We start from the raw sequence: 27,978 nt of genomic DNA, 5'->3' as shown, positions 1-27,978 counted from the left end.
GTTGAAGTTTAAGTCTTCTTATCTCTAGTTTTATCTTTAATTATGGGGACATAAAAAAACTAATAGAAGTATAGTTGGCAGTTGACATTTTGGTGTCTGCACTGTGATTGGAATTTGTTTAAGCCAAAGTCAGAAAACAACAGGGATACTTCTTTTAATTTATAAGATGTATAGAAGTGGAAGAAGGGAGGAGGGGGACAAAGGGATAGGAGTTGACAAGAGCCAAAAGATAGAGAGACCAGCTAGCTTTGAAGGTGCAGCCATGGAGTCCATTGCCCATGAAGAGGCTGGAAAGGTAATACTATTCTATCATTTTTTTTTAAGTCTGTTTGGTCTTCTTCTTGTCTTTATGAGATTTTCCTAGGATCATGGCAATGGGTTCTGGAGATTTATGAAGGATTCTTCATGTGAGCTTAGATGAATTCTGTGAATTATATGCCTAGAGCCAGACTTACTGGTTTTGAAAAGATTCATTCATACAGGCTAGGACATATGCATACATGCATTTATCTTGGTTTCTTCTTCTTCTTTATGATGATTTGAAGAATCAATGGCAGGAACTGTCATGGATTCATTCAGTTCTCCTGTTACCCTCTCAATTGCTGTTTTCTCCAAAATCTGGCTATAGCTAATTCTTACAAACTTTCAACCAATTATTTTAATTACAACGATTAACTGATCATCCATACATATATACATCTTAAAATAATATCATAATATACCATATTTATAAATTAAGAATATTTATGTATTATGTTTATTCACATGAATTTGTTAAAGGATTAGATTGAAAAATTTAAACACATTATAATTAGGAGCTGAAAACTTCAATTAAAGGTACTTTTTTTTCTTCTTCTTCTTTTTTTAATAGAAAGCCATTCAATGAAATTTATTTTTAACCAGTAAGTTGATGACCTTATGCATAATATGATACAATAAGATCTAAATGGCAATAATTTTTGGACCCTTGATCCCACATGGATGGACATGTAGTCAATCTCGTTGGCTGCCAAATCTAGCTTTATAGTCATTGTTGAATAATTCTAGGGTTTTGGGTTCGCGGGCCGAATTCATATTCCTAAAAAAATCTAGAAAAAAACAAGTTAATATAATTCTTTTTATTAACTTAATTACTTGTGTGATGACATAGGAGGATGAACTAGACTCGGCCAAAGCTGAAATGGGGGAGGTGAGAGAAGAAAATGAGAGACTAAAGACCATGTTGGAGAGAATTGGGAAGGATTATAAGTCTCTTCAACTGCAGGTTTTTGACATTCTTCAACAAGAACCCTCCAAGAGGCCTGTGGATTCAGCTCCTGCCATTGATGAAGAATCCAAAGAACTCGAACTAGTTTCCCTTTGCCTTGGAAGAAGTAGTCCAACTGATGGTAAAAGAGATGGTAAGTCCAGCATCGCTAGCAAGGCCAAGGAAGACGACGATGAGCTGAATGCTGGTCTCACCCTTGGTTTAGACTCAAAATTTCAAGTGTCTAAACTGGATGTGACAGAGTTTGCGTCCAACTCGAGTCCAACCGAGAATAGTATCGAGGAGGTGAAGGAAGAGGAAGCTGGGGAGACATGGCCTCCCAGTAAAGTTTTGAAGACAATGAGAACCGGAGATGAGGTTTCACAGCAGCCCCATGTGAAGAGAGCCAGGGTTTCAGTTAGAGCTCGATGTGACACGCTAACGGTTAGTTTCACTGTTTCATATAACAATTGATCAGCTATGAGATGAACTAGTTATAACAGAACAAGTAGTTTTAATTTTTATTTTTTCATTTTTGCAGATGAATGATGGGTGCCAATGGAGGAAATATGGACAGAAAATAGCTAAGGGGAATCCATGCCCGCGAGCTTATTATCGGTGTACAGTTGCACCATCTTGCCCAGTGAGAAAGCAGGTATCAGAGTTTGTTCATGTTCAACACAGATTCTTAGATTGGTACATTTGAAGTGTTCTTCAGGCCTTGTTGATAACGTTTTTGACGTTTGATATTGATTTTCGTCGACTTCCAGGTGCAGAGATGTGCAGAGGACATGTCCATTTTGATCACTACCTATGAAGGAACTCACAACCACCCACTTCCGATGTCAGCCACAGCCATGGCTTCCACCACCTCTGCTGCAGCTTCCATGCTCATCTCCGGCTCTTCTGCCTCTCAGCCAGGCCTTGGTTCCTCACCTGCTGCTACTGAGCTCCATGGGTTGAACTTCAGTCTCCCTGATAATATGAGAACAAGGCAGCTCTATGCAGCGAACTCTTCCCCATTTCCAACTATTACTCTAGACCTCACCACTACAGCTTCATCATCCTCTCATTTCAGCAGGTTTTCTTCAAGCTTCAATTCTAGCACCCCAAGGTTCCCTTCAACAAGTCTTAGCTTTTCTTCCTCAGAATCCAACAGTGTACCTACAGTTTGGGGCAATGGGTGCCTTAATTATGGCATACTACCACATAATAAAGCTCAAATAGGGTCTCTAAATCTTGGAAGACAACCACCAGAACATTTTCATCAACCCTACATGGAAAAGAACGGCCAAGCACCTATTCAACAGTCCTTAACTGAAACACTGACCAAGGTGATAACATCAGACCCAAGTTTTCGGACAGTTATAGCTGCGGCGCTCTCATCAATGGTTAGCAGCAGTACCGGCCAACCAAACCCAGGTGCAGGAGAGAGCTTGGGCCAGAATTTGAAGTGGGGTGAGACTACTCAGGCCATTTCTACCAACCCATTGAGCCAGAATGGGAAGGGATGTGCACCTGGGTACTTAAATGCATCATCATCTTCAAATTCTCAGACAGGAAACTCCATCCTCCTCCAGCCTCCATTTCCAGTTTCCATCCCTAGAAGTGGTACTTCTGGGTCTGCTGCTGAGAACAGGGACCAGAACAACTGATAGATTTTCCTATAATTCAGAAAAGGATATTCTCTTCTAATGGACTCTTGAAATTGTTTTTTGACAGGTAGAATAGCATACCCTGTCGATTTTTACATAATTAGAAGAGTCCATTAGAAGAGAATAACATTAATCTTGTGATTTTGAATGGAAATGAACGCATGGTCGAGTGTTCAGTTTTATTTTTTCCCCTTTTACATGTATACATAAAAGGCAGTATGGGATGGTTTACAAAACCACTAATCCACACTGATTGTACCCAACCTTAATGATTCTATAATAATTTTACCATCTGTACGGATCAAAAAAGTTGTGAGTTGATCCAGCCAGTGTAGTAAAAGCTTTCTTCCATAATTTTAGATTATTGACCTCTTTGGCTTTCAGGCTTATATATAGTTCAATGGAAAACTAGAGATCTAATTTCCTTTTCTAAACTGAAAAAAGAAAAAAAGAGGGGAAAGAAGCATGTGGGAAAGGTTGGTTTTATTTCATACTATTCTGTTTTGTAGAACTTGTCACCTTAAAAAATTAAATACAATGAAGTGTGTAGCCAAGGGCATATATCAAATGCCTAAGCACCTAAAAGTTTACATTTTCTAGTAGATCAAATTGAATATTTTAAATCTGATGAATAAAAATATGCAGCTTATAGGAAAAAAATTATCACTAGGTTAAAACTATATCGAATTCTTTGAGATACCTTTCTCTATGAAACCTTCAGCAATTCATGAAATGCCTCCTGAGGTATATCAACAGAGCCAACCCGCTTCATTCGCTTTTTTCCTTCCTTCTGCTTCTCCAACAGCTTCCGCTTCCGAGTAACATCCCCACCATAACACTTTGCAAGAACATTCTTTCTCATGGCCGAAATCCTAAAAACAAGCAAACAGAGGGTTAAGCAAACTGAACAATTGTAGGGTGACTGTCAATATGATACATGATACTGTACAGGGAAAAAACTCAAAATTATCTGGGTCAAGATACAAGAGAGAATTCTTAGAAAAACCCAATTTTGCATCCAAATGCATGTAACAAATTAGAAAATTTGAGACCCAGCGATAAATCTTAGCTGCAGAAACTCCACAGTTTAGAGGAACAGAGAGAGAGAGAGAGAGAGGTCAAAGCAAACAGCCTTAAGGAAGGAATCAATCACAAAGTTCTGACATGATGATCTTCACAATACCATTTATGTGAAAATGGAAAACCATAAATTTACTTACGTCTCCCTCGCAATAATCTTTGATCCAATAGCAGCTTGTATTACTATCTCGAACATTTGCCTGTTCAAAACCAGAATAATTTCAGGCTACTACTACAACAAGAAGAGCTAACTGGAAATTAATCAACTTCAAAAACAGCAGACCTGTCAATAAATTTCTTCAGCTTCTCCACTAGTTCACGACCTACACGTTGTGCCTTCAAATTATGAACAATGGTTGCCATCGCATCAACAGGTTGTCCATTCAAAAGGATGTCCAGTTTCACCAAATCAGAGGCTTGATATCTGTTAACAGAACCCAACAAGGAAAAATTAGAGAGAAACCCCTCATTTTTACAGTAAGTCTACGAGATGTGTCCAAAATAGAAAAGCAAAGGAATAAATTCTGTAGAAACATGGTAGCCTAGGAGATGTGGTTATCTCATGATAGGAATTATGGCTGTCCCATACCCATTAACAAATAACAATTTCTAGCTACAGCTACAAAGATGAGACTACTCAGAATGGGCCTAAAGAAAATTAGAATACTGAAAGGTTGCATTAAGGTACTTTTACAAGTGTGTTGGGATTTCAAATCATACATTAAAGGTCAGTAAAGAAAGGACGACCTCAGAAATCGCTTGGCCAATGTAAAGGCTAGGTTTTCATCTGTGTTAGAAATCATCCTTGCTTTATCCTCTTTACATTAATTGGTTTAGAAAGGGCCAAAAATACTTATTGTTATGATTACTTACATTAGAAAAAAGCAACCAAGAGTCGTTAAAACTTATAGCAACTTGCTTCCCTTGAGGTGCCCATATAAGTAATTCTGGTCTGATAAGTCAGAACCCATGTGAGATTACAATACCTCTCATGGGGCAAACATCGGTCACACACCCAATTGGTGGGGCAAGAATTTCCTAGGTGGATGCATGCGTGTGACTCAGAGAGAGAGAGAAAGAGAGAGAGAGAGAGAGAGCCCACTTACTCTGCATCCTCGTAATCAAATGACGCATACCCTGATGTTATACTCTTCAATTCATTGTAAAAGTCCACGACAATTTCCCGCAAAGGTAAGCGATACTTCATAAACGCTCGTTGGCTGCATAAATGAAAATTAAAAGAGCCAATACTTCAATTTTCATCTAGTTTATGGAATGATATATACAAAACCATTGACAGCAATTACCACCAGAAAGCAAAATATCATCAACCAAAGTCTATATCCAGTGGTAGTGGAAATTAGTAAGGCCCAGAATTCTATATAGAATTCAACACACTTGGTTTCTAGAGAAAAAGAAAATTATTCAATAAAAAGATTCAAGTATCCAGGTGAAGCCATCGACAAGTGGGTTTGTGAGCTCTGTAGTTTGAGCCATGTATTTCATTGTGTCATTTAAAAAATTAAAGAACCAAGAATAATCAGCAATAAATTTGTGCTTCTGAGGAAAAACATCAACTATCTTAGAGCAAAACTTACCTATCAATAAATGAGTACTCCAATTGCTCCCCTCTCCGTTCAGAGCAAAGTGTAATAACAGGCCCCACATATCTTCAATAGATTACAACCAAAAAGAGGATGAATAAATGCTTTAAATGCAGCCAAAAAAAAGGGTAAAATGTAAAGGGAGCATGAGAGCTTACTCACTAGGAATAATAATTGTAGCTATCACTGTAGGTTCCCAACAAGCTGTTACTCGTTTACCGGGATTTGAAGCTAATGCAGCAGGATTCTGGACCTGTATTTTGCTAAACAAGAGACCAATACATATTATATGGTAAAAAAAATGTGGAACCTAGCATTAAAGAGAAATGACCAAATATGCTACATACCTTCCATCAGAGTACTCAAAAATATATGGCACAGTAGGAACAGTAGAAATTATGTGAGCTCCATACTCCTATCATTCACAATACAATGGCAGATAAAATAAGTAGAATGGTTCTGAAAGAAGTTGTTTGTGTTAAAAGAAAATGGTAGGTAGTAAGACCGCTATAGATCAGAGCCTAGAAGTCCCATCTTTTGTATTCACCTGCATTACAAAAAATCACTTAAAGCAAAAATGCTCAACTGAAAGAAGGAAATTTACCTGTTCAAGCCGCTGATGGAAAACATCCATGTGAAGTAAGCCTAAGAAACCACACCTGTATAAAGACGATCACAGTCACCTTAACCAAAATACTCCATTTGATGCTAACTAAAATGTCAAATATAATAGAAGTAAACCCCCTCACACAACCTAACAATAGAAAGGAGAAAAAAATCCAGTGAGAAGGCACCATACCTGAAACCCAGACCAAGTGCTGTGCTGCTCTCCTTAGTAACTGATACACTGGCATCATTGCATGTCAGCCTTTCTATTGCATGGTTAAGTGCTTCAAAGTCAGAGCCATCAGCCGGATAAAGACCAGAAAATACCATGTGTTTTGCAGGTTTGAAACCTTTATATTATACAGAAGTGCACACAAAATAAAAGGTATCAGGACCAGGAAATACTGTGTACATCCTTGACATAAAAAATATGTTACTGTTAAATGCAAAATCATATTGCAAAAATTGATATGAATCAGTTAAGTTATGCCCAGTCATTTCTTTTCTGAGGATAAAAATACTCAATTGACAAAATAGTCCAGAACCAACAGAAAAGTGAAGCCGTAACGTCTACTCTTTATGCTAGAGACCAGTCCTTTTCCTTTTTTGATAGGCAAAAGAATAATTTATTAAAAACACCGCTCAAATAAGGGTGAAACCCAAGAACACAGGAAGTATACAAAGATTGTCAAAGGAAGTGAAATAGAAAAGGAGTTACACTAGTTTGACCCTACCCAGTCCACAAAACCATACATGGATGAGTAGCCCACTCCTACACAAAACCTAGACCAAGAAAAGGATGGTAGAACAAAACAATCCCTTAACAATTGAATTAAATTCTCCATGGATTCAAAAGTTCAACAATTTCTCTCATGCCAAATCGTCCGGAACAGACATAACAGGGCTAGCATCCAAGCTTTTCTGCACTTTTTCTCCAAAAAGCCTCCATGCCATCCTCGCAAGAAAAGGATTGCCACACAAATCATGCTAAAAGCTAATCCTTTTTTTTTTATATAAGTATGCCACAACCCTTTTTTTTTTATATAAGTATGCCACAACCTTTTTTTTTTTATCAATAAGTATATGATTGTATTGCAAAGAGGCGCTAAAGAAGCGACCCACCAAATTACATAAGTATGCCACAACCTAATCCTCCTACCATCCCCTACTTCAAGTTTGGTCCTGGCCTGAAACTCAAGCCACCCTCTCCTTTTGACTTTTCACAACCCCACCTAATATCCTTTCCTCCCTTCATGAGAACACCACCCACCCAGTCCTTTATAGGCCTTGCATGCAAGATGCACATTTTTGCTATCAAGTCTTCTTCTTTTTTTTTTTTTCTAATTTTATTCTCATAAAGTAAAATATTTAAGGATTTTGTAATATGTATGAATAGAATCAATAATGTAATCCGTCAATGAAGATTTCATTTCACATCCATTGTATGTTTTTCCAGAAAATAATTATCAATTCACCCAGAGTATAACAAGAAGAAACTAACAACACTTTAAACTACGTGTGTGCCTGCCCAATTTCCATCTAAACTCAGGAATGGAAATCATATATCCAGAAATGGATACCCAAACTGTAACAATATGAGATTTCCATTCTAATCTTTGGTTTGGGAATTTGAAATTCCTATTAAGTTTTATTCTCATTTGAGTATTTGTTATCTTAGGAGTTGCTTGATAGTTACTAAAAATTTGCATAATAACCCTTCAAATAAATTTTGTAAAAATTAAATCCATTTATAAATAAGGAAATAAAAATGGGTTGTCCACTTTTCTTTTCTTTTCTTTTCTTTTTTATATATAAATTTCATTCCTTAGAAATGAGAATAAAAGAATTGTAAGCCATAAGTGGGTAAGATATATTCCTGATTTCTGGGGTCTTGTGCCCAAGGAAAAAAAAAATCCAAAGATATTTGCTCCTCAAACATAATAATCTTACCCTTAAGAAGTAAGATAAAGACCTGTGAACCAAATGCACCCCAAGTGGTTTTCAAGGATTTCCCATTGCTTTCATTTGTATTGTTAAGGAACAACTAAAGTTATCAATAGTGGGTAAAGAAGGTGATGAAAATACCTGGAAGAGGCTCTACGATGCTTTTGTTATGATGTAAAGTATCTCCAACACGTGCCTCTTTGGTTGAACGCATGCCACTCACAACATATCCCACTTGACCAGTTAAAAGAACTCCAGTAGATTTGAGTTCAGGGTGCATGATCCCAACATCGAAAACCTCATAAGTATGTCCAGTTGCTGAAGATGAAATCTTATCCCCCTTGCGCAATGCACCATCAACAACTGCCACATGGCAGATAACTCCTTTGTATTCATCATAATATGAATCCAACAAGAGCATACGCAAAGGTGAACAACTCTTCCCGGGAGGTGGAGGTATCCGCTCTATGACTGCCGGGAGGACCTGCTCAAGACCTTGACCTGTCTTGGCAGATGTTAAAAGAGCATCACTTGGGTCGAGATCAAACATGGATTTTAACTGTGCTTTAACATGATCTGGATCAGCTGTTGGCTGGTCAATTTTATTTATGACAGGGATTATTGTCAGATTGGATTCAAAAGCTAGATAAAAGTTAGCAACAGTTTGTGCCTGAACACCTTGGGCAGCATCAACAACTAAAAGGACACCCTGGCAAGCTGCAAGGGATCTTGATACTTCATAGCTGAAATCCACATGACCAGGTGTATCAATAAGATTGAGTAAAAAACTAGGGGATTCTTGTGCAATGGTAACATCAGATCCATCAAAGTTGTGCCTGTGGAACATAGTTGCTGTCTGAGCTTTAACGGTTATTCCTCTTTCTCTCTCTACCTAAGACAACACAGATTTCATTGAATAAGAAAGGGATAAAGAGAGCATAAAAGATTGAAAGGAAATTAAAATTTCTTTTTATTTTTTATTTTTGAAGTGACAAAAACTAGCAGTGAAAGTTCTCTTTAGAAATTCCAATAATCCAAATTACAAGCAAAGGATGTTGAATCCATACTCTGATAATTGTAAGGCTCCCATTTATACAATTGATTATGAAAAAGTGGAAATATCCCCCCCATTCTTTTTAAAGTTTCCATGTCGATTGCTTATATGAACTTAGACAAGCAATTAACTTGGTAGACTCTCCACCAACCCTGTAAAACCTCAATAAAATTTTCATCTATAAGCATGTTGCAATATCTCCAAAGAAACAAGGAGTTCAGTCTCCTCGAAGCAAAAGACCATAGCCAAAAAAAGGTACCATAGCACATTTTGCCCTTTGTATGAAACTAAAATTCTCAACAGGATCAGAAGCTCACAATATGGTCAACTTCACAACTTCATTAAGCTGATGGAATCTTAAACAACACAGTACTACATATGAGATGCAGAGTTTCAATTAAGGGATGGAAACCTTTAAGACCTGACATGGAACCTTAAGCTGGTCCATAATTCCTTCAAAAATTCTTCACCCCAGTACAATAACCTCGAGAAAGTAAACTTTAACTTGGTCTCCCAAACAACTAGGACAATACAATCCATTTTCCAATAGTGTAAACTTAGCTATAATCTTTAAGATTTTTCTTGTTAAAAGATCCTACCATCCTTCTGGGTTTTTTCCCCCTTTAGCTGGCAACGGTTTGAGTTTATAGTACACAATCTAAAAAATGAACGGGAGTCTGCAAGACCCATATTTCAAAACAACCCAATCATATACAACCAACTCAATCTCCCACTCCCCATTACATGAAACAAGCTTATCAAGATTATTGCTCAAGGTAATACAAAAACCGTAACATGTTCAGTTTTCGTGAGTACAAACAGTCAAAAATCAAAATGCAACGGAACTTTATACCTGCAATTTATCAAGATACTGGGGCTGACCATGCCCTCTCTTGATAGTCCCAGTGAGCTCCAAAAGGCGATCAGCCAGCGTCGACTTCCCATGATCGACATGCGCGATAATCGAAAAGTTGCGAATCCTTTCAGGCGGGTATTGGCTTAAATCTACACTGCTGTCTCTGCTGTTCTGGAGAGAACGAGAGCAGAAGGTATGGCTCCAACCGAAATGGTGCCAACCCAGTAGACCTTTTACTGGGTTGCATCCAGTAACAGGAGAGAATGGGCTGAATGCGGAAGAGCGATGCCGACATAAGAGAGATAAATATTTGGGTGATTTAAGGGTCTTTGAAGCTCCATTCAAATAACCCATTTGGGGTTTTAGGAGCTACACATAACCAGGTGGAGATTTAGGGTTTAAGAGGCATGGCATGTCTGGAGATCTAAGAAGAGAAGGGAGGAGGAGAGAGAGAGAATGTGGGGCGCGTTTGCCTTCGTCCTTTGAACACTCCTCGAGTAAAAGCTTGGGCCGGAGAAGAAGGTCCAATCTTGCCTTTGGGCTGTGGTCTTGGACTTGGGCTTGATGATTAGGCATTTCTTAAAATTTGGGCTATGGACTTCTTCGGGTTTCATAAATCCAAAATTTGAAAATCACATGATCATTTTGGGGGCTCCTTCGTCATTTTATGATTTGTAACGTTGAGACATATTTAACTTTTAATAATATTTTATGATTTTGAAATCGTGATTTATTTATTAATAGATTCCATTATAAGCTATTTATTTGACAATAGGCTATTTATTTGATGATGCATGAAAATCAACTTCGTCACGAGCTTTGCATGGAATTAGAATTCCCATTATAACCTTGAAATATTTTTAGGGTTGGTCAGCATTCTGGCATGGGATGAGAATTCCTCATCCAACCTCAAATTGGGTTCGATATTGGTTAAACATTAACAAATTAACCCTTGCCCCCCACCTCACCCAAAGACCTAGCATTTGAATGTTAGACATAATATTTAAATATGTTCTAATAAAATTATTAAATGTTTGAAATGTTTTTAGAGTTGGTCATGATCTTGGCGTGGGATGAGAATTCCTCGCCCGATCTCAAATTGGGTTTGATATAAGTTAAATATAAATAAATGAATTTTTGCCCACCTTATACGAGTTGAAGTATTCTTATTTGAACATTAAATATAATATTTAAAGATTTTTTAATAAAATTATTAAATATGACTTTGTATTTGTGAACACGATTCATTGCATTTTGAAGATTAAGATGAAGATATTTATGTTTATTTAATGTTAAATCTACGTCATATTATGCATTTTTTTAAACATTGATATTTGTATGATAATGTGAAGTCATCACTTGAAAGCGATTTATAAATTTTATTATAAAATTATTTGTGATTACACAAAATTAATACAACTTTTTAAATACAAAAAAGGTTTAAAATGACTACCAAACAACACCTAAGCCTAAAATTGATTTTGAGTAAATTAAATTAAATTATTTTTAAACTACTCTTATACTAATAAAAAAAAAGTCTTTAAAATATAATCTCTAAAATATAGAATCCCAAAAAACAATCAATTCTAAATATGGCATAAAAAAAAGGGAAAAAGAAAAAGAAAAAGAAAAAGTATAAAAGGCTGCAAATTTTGGACGCCGGCCCACAAGAAAACAAAAGGACAGCTGGGCCGGATTGGTGATTGGCCCAATTGGGGGTGACAGCGTATGGTTGACGCAAACTTGTGACTTCAAACGTTATATTCCTACACGCCTAACCTCACTATTTCTTCCCCAACACCATCTCTCTCTCTCACTTCCTGGAGAAGAACAAACCCTAGTTCTTCTTCCTGCGAGCATCACAAGACTCTTGCCGCTCCTTTTTCACAGGCAATGATTTCTTTTTACTTTTCTTTTTTCTTTCTTAATTCGATTTAGGCTTTTCTGGCGCCCGCCCTGATCAGTGCGTTTTGTTCTGCCTCCCGAGAGAACCGTGGAACAAAGGGAGTCTTGAATCGTATTGTATTTATCTTATTTTATTTCTGGTTGTTGTTTTTATTTAGGTTTTCTAAAGGTGGGAAACCGCCTCGTCGAAGCCAAAGCACGGTTGGGCGAGGGGTTCGTTCCCTTTTGACCGTGGATAATGAAAAACTTTTGATTCTGAAATGTTTTGCTTTCCTACGTTTTGTCTCGCTCCAAACGGGGTGCTAACATAATTATTTGATGCAGTCTAGGGTTTCTTCTTCCTTTTTTTTTTTTTTTTGGGTGTGTGTTTTTGTTTTCTTTTGTTGGGGGGATTGTTGTTTGTTTCTTCGTATTTTTTTTTTTTGTGAATTTTTGGCGTTCGATTGGATTTGAGGTTAGGTCACAAATTAGGTTGTTTTGGAGCGGGAGGGTGTTGGGTTAAAGTTGGCATGAGACGCTGCCTAATGAATGAAATTTAGTTTCTTGTTTGTGGATTTTTATTTGTTATTAGCTGGAGAAGGACCAATCGAATCTGATTGATTTTGGCTGGAAATTTTTTAGGCGGTGAGGATGTCGACCCCAGCAAGGAAGAGGCTGATGAGGGATTTCAAGAGGCTTCAGCAAGATCCTCCTGCTGGTATCAGTGGGGCACCCCATGACAACAATATAATGCTGTGGAATGCAGTTATATTTGGGTACGTTGGGAATGATATGCTCTATCATTTTAGCTCTAATCTCTGTGTTTCATTAGAGTTTTATATCTGTATTTATGCATAGAGAGACTTATTTAAGTTTAACTTATTCAATTCTTGGTTTTCACTGCAGTCCCGATGACACCCCTTGGGATGGAGGTCAGTCAATTCTTGAATTTTAACATTTATTTTGACGGGATATCAATCAGATGGATGAATGGGTGAAAATAATATCTGTTATTCACACTTAAGCCATACATATGGTGCTGTGTGATATCATTAAATTGTCAGCTTGTTATCATTGATTGAACCTTCTATTTATTTTTTAAAATGCTACTATTATGGATTTATATTGGATAGACCTTGTTCTAAATATGTATTGCATAGACTTCCATCAGAATGAATATGTATACTTGGTTGTGCGGCATTAAACTAAAAGGTGTCCTGGGTTTCAATCCTTGCATTCCATCCCACCCATTTTCTGCACTTCTTAAATCGGGTATGTCTTCCCTTGGTAACAAGATCGTAAGACTGTTGCATGATATCAGAAATGTCTTAGACTGGCTGTCAATGTTATTCTTTTGTGTCATTCTCTATATGTAAGTTATTCATAGCCATTGTTTCCTTTAGGTGGAATCAACAGGTTGCAAATATAAGTTGGCTGGTTTAGAACTTCAGTGTGTTGTTACTACTCATTAAGCCAATGAAAGGAATAGGTGAAACTGATTTGATTAATTTTGTGCATCAAGCATCAACAGATGATTATATATGTGAATATACATCAAAGTTAGGAACTTCTTATTTTGGATAATGTTAATATGTCTGGGATATTCTGCCCATAAATAATAGCATGCATTGCATTTCTGATTAATTTCCAATGCAAAAGTGTTTTATAATAGTTTATAGTTCTCAGTACATGGAATTTTTGGTTAGTTCAGCATGTAGCTTTTCGTTTTCCTTTACCTATCAAAAAAGGAAAAAAAGCTTTTCATTTTCCCCCTTTTTTTATGAGTAGTTTTTTATTTTTATTTATTTATTATTATTAGATATACGACATACTGCCAGTTTGTATCAGCTGTTTATATATATAATTTTTTATATATAAAAAAATGTTCTTTCCAGGTACGTTTAAGCTGACACTTCAGTTCACAGAGGAGTATCCAAATAAGCCCCCAACTGTTCGATTTGTTTCTCGAATGTTCCATCCAAATAGTAAGTTGAGAGAGAGGCAAATTTTGTGAAAGCTAATTTGATTGACATTTCATGATATGTTTATTAACTTATTTATAACCATGTGTTTCATATACCACATGCTCTGTTCAATTTTTCTGTGCATTGGGTGCTGCATGTTTGTATATTTGATTTATCTTATTTATTTTTTTAATATATTTTTCCAATTTATCTAAAATTTGGGCTCACATTTTATGAGTGTAGTGGATGTCAGACAAGGTTGACTGGAAAAGAAAGGTGTTTTTAGAATAAGACGACTTAGTTTTGCGCTTGAATTATGCACCTATAAGCTCGAGTGAAATATGTGAAGCTCAACCCAGGCATATTTACTTGGTGATCTTTTTGACCGCCTGGATTTTCATTCTTTATCAAGGATTGGGATTTCCTATACTAGCTAAAAAAAACTCTGTTCTTGGATTATTAAACAGCTTTGTTTATGGTTACTAATAGGAATTTCTATTTTCATGGGTTTGCATTAATTTTATGGTTGTAGACAATTGCGAGGATTGGCAAAAAGATGACAATCCATTATGGCATTTGGTATCCAGCCTGGAGTTCTTCTTGGCTTTTTAATCATGTTTTGGTGGCCACTTTTAATATTTAAATCTTTGATATCTATATTTTTCTCATTGAATCAAATACAATTAATCTTTTGGATCCATGTACTTTTTCAACAGATACTTGGGTTCTGAGCTTCTGTTTTACATGGGTTGCAAAATGGATGTTAAAGATTATTAGATAATTGGCAATCATCTGGCCTCCAGGCATCTAAATAACGATGATAATCTTGTTCTCTTGACTGGGCCTAATTCAGCGATCTCTTCTTTTTCTCCCCTCCTTTATGCTACCCCTTTTATTTTTGAATATATTCTGTTCTCTGGTGAGAGATGTAATTAATGGTGTGCAGCTTATAATAGTTCCTGATATTTTTGCTTTTGAATCAGTATATGCCGATGGAAGCATCTGTTTGGATATTCTACAGAACCAGTGGAGTCCCATATATGATGTCGCTGCTATTCTTACTTCTATCCAGGTATTATGGGGTTTGTTTGATTATCGATTGCTTTTTATTTAATTAGTAAAATATCCAATTTCTGATTTTAGATGAATATCTACCATGTTACCATGATATATGGTCAAACAGACCTTAATTCATCTTGTTACCTTGATGCGTAGTTGCTTTGGTATGATTGGTCCTTGGGGTTCATTAAGTGCCTTATTGTCTATAGTGAGTTCAAAAGCTTTGGCCTACTAGGCTGTAATTAATAAGTCGCCTCTTAGTAGCTCATCTGATGGTAACTTGAATTGATGTCTGTTTGAATAATAGCTTGTAGTTTCCTTAATTTTGAATTCCACTTGCTTTGCTATTGGCAGGATGTACCACATTTCTTTGGTTCTTTCTCCAAATATACCTTGGATTGGGTGATGCCTTGATATATCTTCTTTAATTTCTCATATCACCATATTGCTTCAGTTGGTAGTCACTTTGATATATCTTCTTTGCATTTTTTTTTTTTTTGATAAATAAAAGAGATAAAATTGTATTGAAAAGAGCCGCCAAAACAGCGACTCAAAGTATACAAAATAGAAACACCTTCCCCCTCCCCAGCTGGAACAAATGGCTGTCAAACACAGAGGAACAAGAAAAACCCCACCCTCAATGAGAACCCATCCAATCAATGAAACCAACTAAAGTTGAAGGACCATCTTTTATGAACAATTTTGTCTCTGACCAAAGAAAGAAAATAAAGGAACTCTTAAGTCTTTGGATGGACAACACATCATTTTCAAACGCAATTTTGTTCCTTGTCTTCCAAACTGTCCAAAAAATACATAAGGGGCTTGCTCTCCAAACTTCCTTTTTCTTTTTTCCTACAAAGGACCCGTCCCACCCAAAAGCGTTGCCTTAACTGTGGCTGGCAGCACCTACTGCACCCCAAAAAGAGAGAAAGAACACCCATAAAGTCCTTGTCTTGACACAATGGAGGAGGATGTGATCTATCGATTCTTCATGCAATTGGAAAAGGTAGCATCTATTCGCTAAAACCATCCTCTTTTCTGAAGTTGGTCTAAAGTAAGAGATTTTCCCCATGTTGCTTCCCACTCAAAAAAACTCACATTGGGCTGCACACAGGTTTTCCAAATAACATTCGATGAAAGGCTTTGTAGAGAGACTTAACGGAAATCTTCTCTGCATTATCACTTAGAGGATAGACAGATATGAATTCTATATGTTAAATCCCCCTGTTGTCTGGGTGCATAATTGCTTGATTTATGGGTGAGAATTAAAATGGTGCCTAATGAAACTCCCTAGTTATATGAATCTAAAACTGCTTATCCCATCCAATAGTTCTCCTACTTACCAACTTGTTTTGGCCCAGGTTCATGAACAACCTTTCCTGCCATCAACTAGCCTCATAGAATATGATACTAATTCCTAAAAGTGGATGTTAGGATGATAACCAACAAGAAAGTACTAGCTAACCATGATGTTATGGATCAAGGTCAAATATGAGCTTTCTGTTTCTGGCTTCTTGTTGTTCCAAAACTTCAGTAGAGAGTGAATGAGAATCGGTTTTATCTAATTAGGGATGCAAGTAAGGGAGTGAAAAGTTGGAATGTCTAATATGCCTGGGCTTAATTATCATTGCCATGCCTAAATTCTTTTAATATAAGAACCAAAAACAAGGTCAAAGTAGAGTTTCTTGCTCTTGAGGATTGGCTCAAGTGATAAGGGAGTGGGGTGGGCTTGTGGGAGGTTACATGTTTGGGTCCTAGGGTCCTCCCCACCCCCACCAAAAAAAAGGTAAAATGGGTGTTTACATATCAAAAAGGAAAAAAAAAAAGTGAAATTGGGGTATCTTCTCATTTCAATGTATATTTTGTTCTTAAATAGGGTTGTGCATATTGTCAACTTAACTTCAAACCAAATAAATGCAACTTCAAGATTGGATATATGTTCATGCATTAGCTTAAAAAACCTTAACATCATCTTATCAAAAGGAGAGAAAAAAATGATCTTATTGTAAATATTGCTTATAAGCATATGTTGGTTAGTGTGACTTCAAGGGTAAGATAGTGAATGATTGCACCTTCGAGCTTGCCGTGGAACTGTTTTTTGTTGGAGTTGGCATATCTCTATAATAAAGCCCTTCTTACCAACTCTTTGCCATGAGACCTTCAACAGATGCGCTGCACAATTTTGCATGTTAATTAGCTGACCACCCTCCATCTCAACTCAAGGGTTTTAGAGTGCCTACGACTCAATGGCATCTTTTGAAGAACTGAAACTGGAATATTCCATGTTTGGTTTTTAACTGCATTTCTTAGACTTAAGATTATTTGGCTTACATGATCTCTCTGGCTTTGGTATGTCCATACATAAGGGATAGGCGACATGGATGTGGTTTAATGGAAATGAATTTCAAAGTTCAGGTTCTTCAAGAGGGAGTGGATTTGTAGTTGGCAGATGAGGCTTAATGGGATGTTGGGCCGATCTCTCTTATGAGAGAGAAAGGGACAACTGTGCATCCCCTTTTATTGATAACTATGTAATGGTGGGCAGTTCATCAGATATATGATCAAAGAATTCAACAAACCTATTTATTAAACTAACAATAGAACCATACTATTTCTATGATTAAGTCAAACAAATTTGTGCATTTATGTGGTGGTCATTGATTCACATATAAGTCTCTCATGACTTGATCATACTGATGTTTGAACAGAATCCAACATATATGTTTTGGTTCCAGCAGTCCTTTTGATATTACTAGCTTGATGTGGTCTTCTGAATCCTTGTTTTGTTATTTCTATCCAGTCACTGCTTTGTGATCCCAACCCAAACTCGCCCGCTAATTCGGAAGCTGCACGGATGTTTAGTGAGAACAAGCGCGAGTACAACAGAAGAGTCCGTGAAATTGTTGAGCAGAGCTGGACAGCGGACTAATTCTCTCTGTGGTTGCTTCAGGGCCTGCTGAGCTGAATGGATCAGTCTAATTCTTCCTCCTGCTAGGGTGGTATGAATCTCACTGAAACTTTGAAGGCTAGTTTGAGGATTGTGGCCACTTTAATAACAAATGTATTGAGAAAATTGTTACTCAGACATCATATTGTATGTTTGCTTGTAGGGACATCAAGCTTCGCTATCTTGATTTTTCAGTACCAGCTATTATGTTCTGCACTTGTTTGAGTTCGTGTACATAATGATTTCTTGTATCAAATTGCCCTGCAGTCTTATAAAATTCCCTGTTATCTTATAAAAGACTTTTCCTTAAATCATATCTATAATTCATTTTTGTCGGTTATCAGGAATAAGAAACTAGGTTTATGACTTGTAAGCCTGTGAATAAATTTTTTTGAGGTAATCATTAACAGGATTATATTATTATTTGTCATGATTTATCCATAATTAATGGAGGAAAACATAATTGCTGGAAGAGGCATGAATTCCCAATATTTTTGTGGGGTTTTGCTTTGTTTCCAACCGTGGAACTCTTGTTTCCAACTTCCAGCGACTTTTGCTGGTCCATAACATTATCAAGCATCGTTATTTTACAGGGTTAGATGGAAACATAGGCCTTTGGAAATAGGATATGGCTTGACATGTACATTCAAACTTTTTGGTCTATTTCGTTCTATTTTGGTTTCAAGGATTACAAGCATGTGAATGGTAGTGGTACTAGTGCCCATAGAGGACCAACCCTAGGTCAGGAGCTGGCAAGAGGTGCATAATGCTGTGGGGGAGAGGGGGTTGAGCAGCACGGTTGGGTGAGAGAAAATCTGTGCCAAAATTACCTGAAAAGAAGTAGGTTTTGTTAGCCATGTTGGCTTTACTGATCTTGGTAGCTAGCTCTTTTTTGCGTCTTGGCTGTTGACATTATTTAGAGTTCCACAGAGGTCATCCTTAATGCATTTATTACATACCATTGCTGCATATGTTGAAATGGCCCAGGAAGCATGAGCGCCACTTGTTTTAAATCATGCCTATTTACAGCCTATTTACTGCAGTTTGTTTACCCAATCTCAACTCAAGCATCACTCCTAGATTATTCTACCAATACATCTTCCTCCAAGTCAATGGTGAATGATAATTCATCATGTCCAATCTCACTTTTGTCGACCAAAAGTTTGTGCAATCTGCATGACGTCCTCTCCCCCCATTCATTGAGTTATTATTTCATACATACAATCACTGTATGGTAATTACTCATCTCTGTAGTACAGCCAAGCTCTTCGATATAGTCAACGTAGTATAATCAGACTAGCACACCTCTCCCTTCTGTCTCTGTAACCATGTCAACAGGGGTTTCAAGCAGGGAAAAAACACAAGCATGTTCACGTGGGCGCCACCCCATGATGCCCCCAAAACTCAGAAAGGGTAAAAACAACATTATCTTTGATGATTCAGGGCTTCGCTGGAGTGTTGATGTTGATGGCTTGCTAGATGCATTCAGGATTTATAATAGAATTCATACTCTTTTTGGTAGGTGGATTTGCAGCCTTGCTTACATATCATCCTCAACCTTCTGTCTTCTTCTATGGGAGTCTTCAAAACTCAGCAAACAACAAAAATGTTGATCATTTTTGGAACTATATATACCCAATTTTAAAGAACATTTTAATAGCTAAAAGCAACAGCAACATTCGACTTTAAATAGGTTTTGGAAACACAAAAACAAGAGGCACATGGGTCTTTTTGGGATCACCTTAAATTCGATCTAGCAAGAAATTTCCTTTCTTTTAGTTGTTAGGTTAGCTCACAAAAAGCATCTAAAAAGCAAGCGAAAGACACCTTAGATTTGCCATCAAATTCCTAGAGACCAAAAACCATGTTTGGCATTATAAAAGTGACCACTTTTGCCTCCATTTCTTCAAGGATAAACCCAAACAAAAAGGCCCTAATACCTCGTCAAAGTGTCGGTGGTTTCACCAACTCATAAATTCATAACACAACAAATGCTTCCATTCCTTTGTAGGGTCCATCACATGAGCAATGATATGTTACACCCCATTTCCCTTCTTTCTTTCTTAAGGGAAATTGCCCTTTCAATCCCAATTACATTGCAACTTATGCTTAAACAACTGAAATGTGAAATGATGCCATCCTTCAAAACGGCTGTAAGTAAATGGGCTCTTTTGAAGAAGGTAAGGGAAATTATTAGGGCATGAAGAGAAAAGTTGGGAACTCTACATTGACATAGACTATTAAACTAGAATTTGAATCATAGTGGTCCTCTTCCTACTACTATTTCTTGTTATTGATGATGATGATTGCCCATTTCAACTAACCAAAACCCTAGAAGACATGAGCTTTAATTTATATCACCCAACATCTTCACACCCATCATTAATCTTTTCAATTTTTCATTATGAAATGTGTCATTGGAGTACAATATTTATAATTCTACCTAATATAATTATCTTTGATTTTAAATTAAAGAATGTTGCTTTGTATATTAGTCTTCATGGGAATTGAATTTTGAAAAATTGTTTTTGAGAATTGAATTTTTAAATAAAATTTTGATTGATAAAAAAATAATATAAAAGTGTTATTAAAAACTAATTTTTAATAATTATTTCTTAAAAATATTACCAAATAAATCATACTTCACTTAAAAATTAACCATATCAAAACATTGAAGTCTATTATTATTATTATTATTAGCATTTAATATATTAAAAAACATTTTATTTATAAAGTTGGGTTTTTTTATTTATTTATTTTATTTCAGTTTATGTTTTTTGAATAAATAGAAATTTGAAAAGGGGAGGTTGTTCCACGTGTCATCTAAATTTAGAAATTTCCCTTTTATTCCGAACACCTGTGGGTGATATGCGAACTTTACCAAAAGAGACTGTAGAGAGTGCAGTTGAAGAAGTAGCAGAGCAGGAGAGAGATATTAGATAGAGAGGAATGGAGGGGTCCATTAGAGCTGATGCAGCTTTACTCAGGGTTAGGTTCCTTTTCCTTCAATTTCAATCTTCACTTTCTTCTCCATTTTCTTCTTCACTCTCCCCTCATCTCACCCCTCTCTCTCTCTCTCTCTCTCTCTCTCTTTCTCTGTTCCTCTGCAGTTCGGTCTACAGTAAATGCCAGATTCCCTCACTCTCAGCAGCCGTCCATTTCTCAGGCGAGTTCCAGATCTGCGCCGCATTGCGCCACACACCTCTCTCTCCTCACTTCTCTCCTCAGATCTACCCCGGTTTCGCATTTTCCTCTACTCGTGTTTTTTATTTTTGGAGTTGTGTACTTGGAGTTCTTGTTTTGGTTTTGTTCAGATTGTCGTTTTTTGCTTTTGGTTAGTGCAGATGTGTTCAATTAGACTGTGTTCGGCGTTAATGTACTACAACTAGGGTTTCTGATTGAGCTCGCTTCGTCGTTTTTCCTGACAATGCTTAATTTCTATGTGTTTTTTGGATGGTGATGTAGCGAGAGAAGTCAAATGGGTTTCAGTTTTGTTACTGTATTTGTAATAAAGGTGGCGTTTTTTTGGTCGGAAATGTTAATGTTAGGTGTTGTTTGTAAGTGGGTTCTGGCTTTGGTGATGTGGGTTAGTGAGCAAAAATGATGAGATTAAGCTTTGGGCCTAATGATTTGATTTGCCTCGTCAGACTTTTTTTTTATTTTTTTTAATTATTTATTTTATGTTTTTATTCATTTATTTTTGTCATTTCTGAGCTTGTAGTTTTCAATCATGTGGAATTGTGCAGGGCTTGAAACACTGGTTTCACTGTTTCGGATATTGGCCTTTCTGCAATGGGGAAATCTCCGGGAAAATGGATCAAGACCCTACTTTTTGGGAAGAAATCGTCCAAATCTAATTTTTCAAAAGTAAGAAACTTGTTTTCTTTCAATTTAAGATGATTTTACCCTCTATTATCATTTAATTGTCGTTATTGTTTGTGGGCTCGTTTATCCTTAACATGATCCAGCAATGCTGTTGTTGTCGTTGTCACTGTTTGTCACCAATCATTGATCTGATCTACTGTGGTTGTAATTTGCATATATGATGGTTTCCATACTCTGGATTTGTTTCTCTGATTGTCCCTGGTCTGCCCTTCCAAATTATGAACGGATCTGAGTGATTTGTGTTGCTCTTTGCACTATTTTAGCTCTGTCTATCTTTTATCAGATGTAGTTATCTGGCTATGCTCTACTCCCTTATCTGTGTCATTGATTTGATATCCTATTAGTGTACTCCAAGCCTGTCAGTCTTTTTCTAACTTTTTATCCTTCTTTCGGATGGGTTATTAATTTATTCTTGCTCTACTTGGTGGTGTTAATCCTCAATATTTCATGAACTGCATTTGAAACACTCATTGGCATTGATTTTGGTTCTATTGTAAATAATTCATGTGTTTATGAAGTTTTTTCCAAGTCCTCATTTCTTATTTCATTGGTTTGTGGGTGGTGGTCAGTGGATCTTGCTGTCCTTATACAGGACTTTGTTGTTCTCATGCTGTTACTATTTCATTGAAAACTCCATGTATGATTCCATCTATGAGATCTGTATTCCTTACCTACAAGACAAGATGTTAGATTTGGCTCCTAGCCTCTCAAAAGGCTTTATTGGAAAACTTCTTTTGTACTCATGACAATCAGAGGCATCGATCCATAATAAGCCATATATCCAGTCTGTTCCATACTTGTAATTTTCCATTGCATCCTATATTTTCATGTATTTTACAATTCTGGGCATTGATGTTAAGGAGATCTAATAATTTCCTTGCTGAATCCTATTCTTTTCTTGTCAATCTGTACCTGAAACTATTTCTTTTAATTCGGTGTTAACATTCTCATTGCATGTTAGTGTTTCTATGTGCAAGTTTTAATTTCTGAATCTCATTTCATGTGAAGAAAGCTGCAACTGAAAGAGAGGCATTTATTGCTGTTAAGGCCCAGTCAGGTGATTTGGCTTTGGATCCTCCAGTGGCTTTGGTCCCAGCACCCCATACCACTGACAGAAGTGGAGGGAACTCGGTGTTAGAAAGGGCAACAACTGACAACTTGCCACTTGATGTGGTTTTGTTATCACCTGGAAGTCAAGATGTTGATACAAAAGCAAATGTGGAGTTGGGACTACCAAACAACACAGACATAATCAGGCTAGAGCAAGCTGCTACAAAAGCACAGGCTGCTTTTAGGGGCTATTTGGTAATATTCTCTTGCATGAAATATTGAAAGCTTCATGGTTTATCACTTCTTAGGGAATTGTTAAGTCTGTTATTCATTTATGTTTTAGCCACTTGTATTTGTTGTCACATAATATGGCACATAAACCAATCATTTAACATATTTATTAACCATGTATATCAATCTTGCTTACTACAAGAATTTTTGATTCTGCATTCTGGTACTTCTGTGATTTATATGCTATGGATGCTGCCTCATGGTTTATTTGCAAGGAAAAGACATGGTGTTGGTGCAGTTTGATATATATGTATGTGCAAAGACCTCTTTGCTCCTATTGTGAGATTGATGGGTATAGATATAGACCTCTTTGCTCCATTGAACATATATTTTGTATAGATAGCTTTTGAGCTCCAATACCTCCTTTTACGTTTCCTTTCTTAGTCATTTTGTTGTTTCTTGTTTTCAAGCATTAGAAAGTTAATTTCTGCCCAGACTGTGCACAGTTGGAGATTGAATATAAAATTTGGACTTTGGAGTTGGAGTCTAGGAACAAATTTGGAAGAACTCAAGGGTGTTCCTGTCAACATTTTGCTTACTTTAAGTTTATTTTACGAGTGATTGTGCTGCCGATGTTAGATTTTGAACTGTTGTGGGTTATTTTTCTTTCTAGTGATTTAAACCCTTACTGCCTGAATATCTCATGCATTTTCCAAGGCTAGGATAAGTTCCTGTCTTGAATCAATAGGATTTGAGAAGTTGGGAAAACAATATCCTGCATCCTTACATCATGATATGAATGCATTTTGATACCATGTTTCATTGTCATTAGTGTTGATTATAACCTACTATTGGGTAATGATTGTTGATTGAAAAATAGTAAATTAAACTAATTTTCTTATTGTTTATCTGTAAACTAGTATAGAGCTATATGTTTTTGTTGATTTTTGTTCTACATTCATATTGCCGTATTGCTGATGTAATGTATGTATACAATATTTGTGAAGGCTCGCAGGGCATTTCGGGCCCTCAAGGGCATCATAAGGCTGCAAGCACTTGTTCGTGGGCACTTGGTTAGGAGACAGGCTGTTGCTACTTTACTATGTGTGCAGGGGATTGTGAAATTACAGGCACTGATTCGTGGTCAAAGAGTCAGACTTTCAGATGCAGGACTTGAAGTGCATAAGAAATGCAGTCTGGGAAAGCCTCTGGTATCTCCTTGAATAACTGCGACAGTAATTACATTTTGATCCACAACTTTCTTTCCATGTTCTTATGATCAGAGAAAAGTTTTCTGCAGTTCTTCTGGACCAAAACTTTTCCATCTCTTTTGTGATTAGAAAAACTGTTTTGCAAAATCTTTGTTTCCTATTTTTCTGAGGTAGGGAGTAGATAAGTAGAAACAGGTGCAGTTGCTGTCGTTGTGGCACCTTTGAACGGTATTGCTCCTTACTTGAGCCTTAGATGATCTTCACCGTGGTTGCCCTAGCTGTGCATGTGGACACAACTCTTCTTTTCCTTGGGACTTCCTCAAAACTATTTGTAAATGCAGTCATTCTAATACTATTGTTGTGCTGCTACTCATTTATCCCAATATCCTAATTTTAGCTGCTCCCATTGTATGAACACATTGTTTCCTTTTTGCTTTGTTTGTTTTTTATAGTGAACTTTTTCCTTTCTTTGCTTTTATTTATTTTTTTGTTTTGTGGGGAGGGGTTGGGGGATGTTCATGGGATTGAATTTGGAATTCCACATTGTCACCCCAATCCTTTCGCTCTGAATGGGGTGTTGATAGGCATGGGTATTTTGTCTCTTTACGGCCCAAAATACTGATTCAAAGAATACGATGATAGTTTATAATTTTGTTTGTGTTATCTATTGGAAGTTTGGGCCATTCTTCAAAAAGAGAATATATCTCCTCTCTTGTCAAGCAAGCCCATATGCATAGTATCAATATGTAAACTTGGTTTCTTGTGTGCCTCTGATTCTATCTTCTTTTCATTCTTCATTAGGACGACAAAGAGGTGGTTTCAGGTGGAGTAAATAAATCCACTCAACCGAAGGAGCTATCACCAAATGCTTTTGTTAATAAGGTTGGATCAACATTTTATTTTACTTTAAATGCTAATAAGCTTTGTTACTCTTGCTTATTACTTTTGAGTGAGAAAAGCAATACATTGACCATTTAGATTCTTGGTATTTTTTTCAATACTACATCTTCTACCAGGAAACTACCACTGCCTGGGAATGTTTGCACTTCTTTATAAAAATAATCACTGATTATTTTCCTAGTGACATTTTCGATGTGAGGCACATGATCATGATAGTATAATATGCTGGAAAAGTAGAGACCGTAGAGAAATGCTCATGCTAGGTTGGTATGCAGCTATATAATATCAATATCCGGTGTTATTGCATGTCTTGTTTTAGTGTATCATTGTTAACAGTAGAGATCCATACATCTGATATTCATTTATTTTCTTTTGATACTCCTAGATATTTCCAGAGTGCTTATCTGATGTACAAATGACATATATCTTTGTTATCATTTTTTTATATTGCACACATCATTCAACTTACAGGACTAATATATTTAATCTTGAAATGTTGGTTAAATAATGTGAAAGCAACATAATAACAAAAAGGTATTTGGCGAAGTTTTAATTTTTCTTAATATTGATGCATTTTGGTAGACATGATTTGGATTTGATGCCATTCAATGCTGCATATTTCAGCTTCTTGCTTCATCGCCTACTGCTCTGCCCTTGAAACTCCAGTATGATCCAGTTGACCCAAGCTCAGCTGCAAACTGGGTAGAACGCTGGTCATTGTCTTTCTTCTGGAAACCACTTCCACAACCTAAGAAGGTTGACAACTTGAAGTCTCAGAGAAAGCAGGGTAACATTCAAAGTGGAGAATCAGAGGTGGGAAGGCCAAAACGAGGTAGCCGGAGGGTTTCCACTGTGAGTGTTGAGAATAACTCATTGCTTTCCTCATCTGAATATGAAAAACCCAAACGTACCCAGAGGAAATCTTTGAGCCATCAAGCAGAAACAGTGCAGGATCATCCTCAAAGTGAACTTGAGAGGGTTAAACGCAATTTGAGAAAAGTTTCTGCATCTGTAACAGAGGTTCCTGATAAGATGGAAGCTGTAACTGAGAAACCAAAGCAGAGTCAAAGAAAGGTTTCAGGCTTTCCAGCTCCTGATGTTTCAGAACAGAGCATGAACTTTTCTTCTGAAAAAACAGGTCCCCCACCAGTAGCAGTGTCCAAAGAGTCCAAACAGACTGATATAGAACCACATTCAAAACTGTCCAAAGAACCCAAAGAGACTGATGCAGAACTGTCTCGAAACCTGTCCAAAGAACTCAAACAGACTGATACAGAACCATCTCCAAAGTTGTCCATAGAACCCAAACAGACTGAGGGAGAAACACATCCAAAACTTTCTGGAGAACTTGAACAGACTGAGCTGGAATTACCTCCAAAACCTTTAGCATTGGATGAGATAGTTGATGTGTCACAAGATCACCTTCTTGCTGTTGAGGCACATCCTTTAGAAAATGGTGGGAAAGTTGAGAACACTCCTGTGGTGAATGAGGAGATAAGCTGTATGGAGGATCAAACTACCAAGGATAACAAGAGAACCAGGAGGAGGAAATCTTTTCCAGCAAAGCAGGAATGCTCAGAGAATGTTTCACATAACACTCCCACCTTGCCAAGCTATATGGCAGCAACTGAATCTGCAAAGGCAAAGCTTAGAGCACAAGGATCACCAAGATTTGGTCAAGATGGATCTGAAAATGGTTTTGTCAGACGGCATTCTCTGCCTTCTTCCACCAATGGTAAATTGAGCTCAATGTCACCTCGAGTGCAGAGGCTGGTTCAAGCAAGTGGCAAAGGAGGATCCAAAAATGACAGATCACTTTTGTCCTCTAGAGATTGTCATGGTAAGAATCCTACTGCATATGCATTTTGTTCATACTTTTTTGTCATGGGCTTGCTGTATCTGGTTTAAATTATTAAATTTTACTTTCAATAAACCAATAGGTTTCGGGTGTATATTCATGTTATGTATCATGTTATTATTCAAAAAATTATGGAGAAAAAGATTTTGGAGACATTGACAGCTTAACACTGATATGCTGTTTGATGTCTTCAGAATCCCAACAGCTTCTATATCAGACCAGAGAAAAATAGTTTACGTATGCCTTCCAGTTTGTAACAAAATGTGCATGATTACTGCTTTCATCTGTAGTTTCCTATCATTCTTCCATGAAAATCAAAATACATTTACCATCGCTATAGTAATTAAATCCATATGCAATGCTATTACTTCTAATTTCTCATGGAATACATCCAGTTTTGTTAATGTTGCATCTGGGCATTCTTGAATTTGCAGAGAAGGTGGTCCAGACTGAGTGGAGGAGGTGATATTATGGCCATTTTCATTTTATGAAATCAAGGAGGTAAAGAGTGAATACTTGTCCCTAGTTTCCTGTTGTGCAACTTTTCTTGGAAAATGTGAAAATGGACTTGCGAATAACAGGTGTATGGTGTACCTGGAGTTGCTCCTTTTCTTAGCATTTGGTGTGCCTGAGTGATTGTATAGTGATAGACTCAACAGGTTCCAGTGTATGTGTTTGTTTAATTTAGTGTTGTTCCATTCTTTATTTTCATGCTTCATGATAGAATTTGCTAATGTAAGAATTATACAGCTCTTTGGAAGTTGAATGTTTTGCTTCTTATATTTTTTACTCTTTGCTGGTTGAAGTTTGCAAGATTACATTGCATGTCTTGAATCTAAGGTCCATAGTGCTGCTCTGAACATTGTTGCTAAAATAGGACTTTACATTGATTGCATCACTTTATTAAACTTGGAAATCTTATGTCCAGGGTTCCCAAACACATT

General features: G+C 36.8%; 4 protein-coding genes across 8 annotated transcripts; 3 read left to right on the top strand and 1 right to left on the bottom strand.

Annotated features, from left to right (window-relative positions):
- Positions 1 to 151: 151 nt before the first annotated feature.
- On the top strand, positions 152 to 3,255 carry LOC117930746 (probable WRKY transcription factor 72). The gene is made up of 4 exons (XM_034851434.1): positions 152 to 295; positions 1,151 to 1,690; positions 1,788 to 1,901; positions 2,017 to 3,255. The coding sequence occupies exons 1-4, from the start codon at positions 167 to 169 to the stop codon at positions 2,899 to 2,901; spliced, it is 1,668 nt and encodes a 555-aa protein (XP_034707325.1). The 5' UTR covers positions 152 to 166; the 3' UTR covers positions 2,902 to 3,255.
- On the bottom strand, positions 1,828 to 10,507 carry LOC117930745 (translation factor GUF1 homolog, mitochondrial). 3 transcript variants are annotated; one of them, XM_034851432.1, is made up of 12 exons: positions 10,043 to 10,507; positions 8,277 to 9,027; positions 6,385 to 6,541; positions 6,190 to 6,244; positions 5,933 to 6,000; positions 5,744 to 5,848; positions 5,580 to 5,651; positions 5,088 to 5,201; positions 4,265 to 4,405; positions 4,122 to 4,181; positions 3,602 to 3,773; positions 1,828 to 2,983 (listed from the first exon to the last, which is right to left on the bottom strand). In XM_034851432.1, exons 1-11 carry the CDS (start codon positions 10,397 to 10,399, stop codon positions 3,608 to 3,610), a joined length of 2,046 nt encoding a protein of 681 aa, XP_034707323.1. In that variant the 5' UTR covers positions 10,400 to 10,507; the 3' UTR covers positions 1,828 to 2,983; positions 3,602 to 3,607. The 3 variants fall into 3 exon arrangements, with proteins under 3 accessions (XP_034707323.1, XP_034707322.1, XP_034707321.1); XM_034851431.1 differs by having other exon boundaries at positions 1,828 to 2,410; XM_034851430.1 differs by lacking the exon at positions 1,828 to 2,983 and having other exon boundaries at positions 3,368 to 3,773.
- Positions 10,508 to 11,832: 1,325 nt separating this feature from the next.
- Positions 11,833 to 18,213, top strand: LOC117930695 (ubiquitin-conjugating enzyme E2 2). Of its 2 annotated transcripts, XR_004653936.1 has the most exons (7): positions 11,833 to 11,935; positions 12,572 to 12,705; positions 12,836 to 12,861; positions 13,825 to 13,914; positions 14,877 to 14,965; positions 17,753 to 17,951; positions 18,063 to 18,213. XR_004653936.1 is itself a non-coding variant. In XM_034851339.1 (6 exons), exons 2-6 carry the CDS (start codon positions 12,581 to 12,583, stop codon positions 17,879 to 17,881), a joined length of 459 nt encoding a protein of 152 aa, XP_034707230.1. In that variant the 5' UTR covers positions 11,833 to 11,935; positions 12,572 to 12,580; the 3' UTR covers positions 17,882 to 18,210. The 2 variants fall into 2 exon arrangements, 1 of the variants encoding a protein (XP_034707230.1); XM_034851339.1 differs by having other exon boundaries at positions 17,753 to 18,210.
- A 2,576-nt stretch (positions 18,214 to 20,789) lies between these two features.
- LOC117930213 (protein IQ-DOMAIN 31-like) lies at positions 20,790 to 27,839 on the top strand. 2 transcript variants are annotated; one of them, XM_034850732.1, is made up of 8 exons: positions 20,790 to 20,887; positions 21,010 to 21,065; positions 21,646 to 21,766; positions 22,793 to 23,089; positions 24,073 to 24,276; positions 25,078 to 25,158; positions 25,801 to 27,016; positions 27,469 to 27,839. In XM_034850732.1, the coding sequence occupies exons 3-8, from the start codon at positions 21,692 to 21,694 to the stop codon at positions 27,498 to 27,500; spliced, it is 1,905 nt and encodes a 634-aa protein (XP_034706623.1). In that variant the 5' UTR covers positions 20,790 to 20,887; positions 21,010 to 21,065; positions 21,646 to 21,691; the 3' UTR covers positions 27,501 to 27,839. The 2 variants fall into 2 exon arrangements, with proteins under 2 accessions (XP_034706623.1, XP_034706622.1); XM_034850731.1 differs by having other exon boundaries at positions 21,010 to 21,137.
- Positions 27,840 to 27,978: the final 139 nt, after the last annotated feature.

Source organism: Vitis riparia, chromosome 14 (assembly GCF_004353265.1).
Source record: "Vitis riparia cultivar Riparia Gloire de Montpellier isolate 1030 chromosome 14, EGFV_Vit.rip_1.0, whole genome shotgun sequence".
NCBI lineage: Eukaryota > Viridiplantae > Streptophyta > Magnoliopsida > Vitales > Vitaceae > Vitis > Vitis riparia.
The sequence above is the reverse complement of the archived record's forward strand: the minus strand, read 5'-3'. Positions and strand labels throughout refer to the sequence as shown.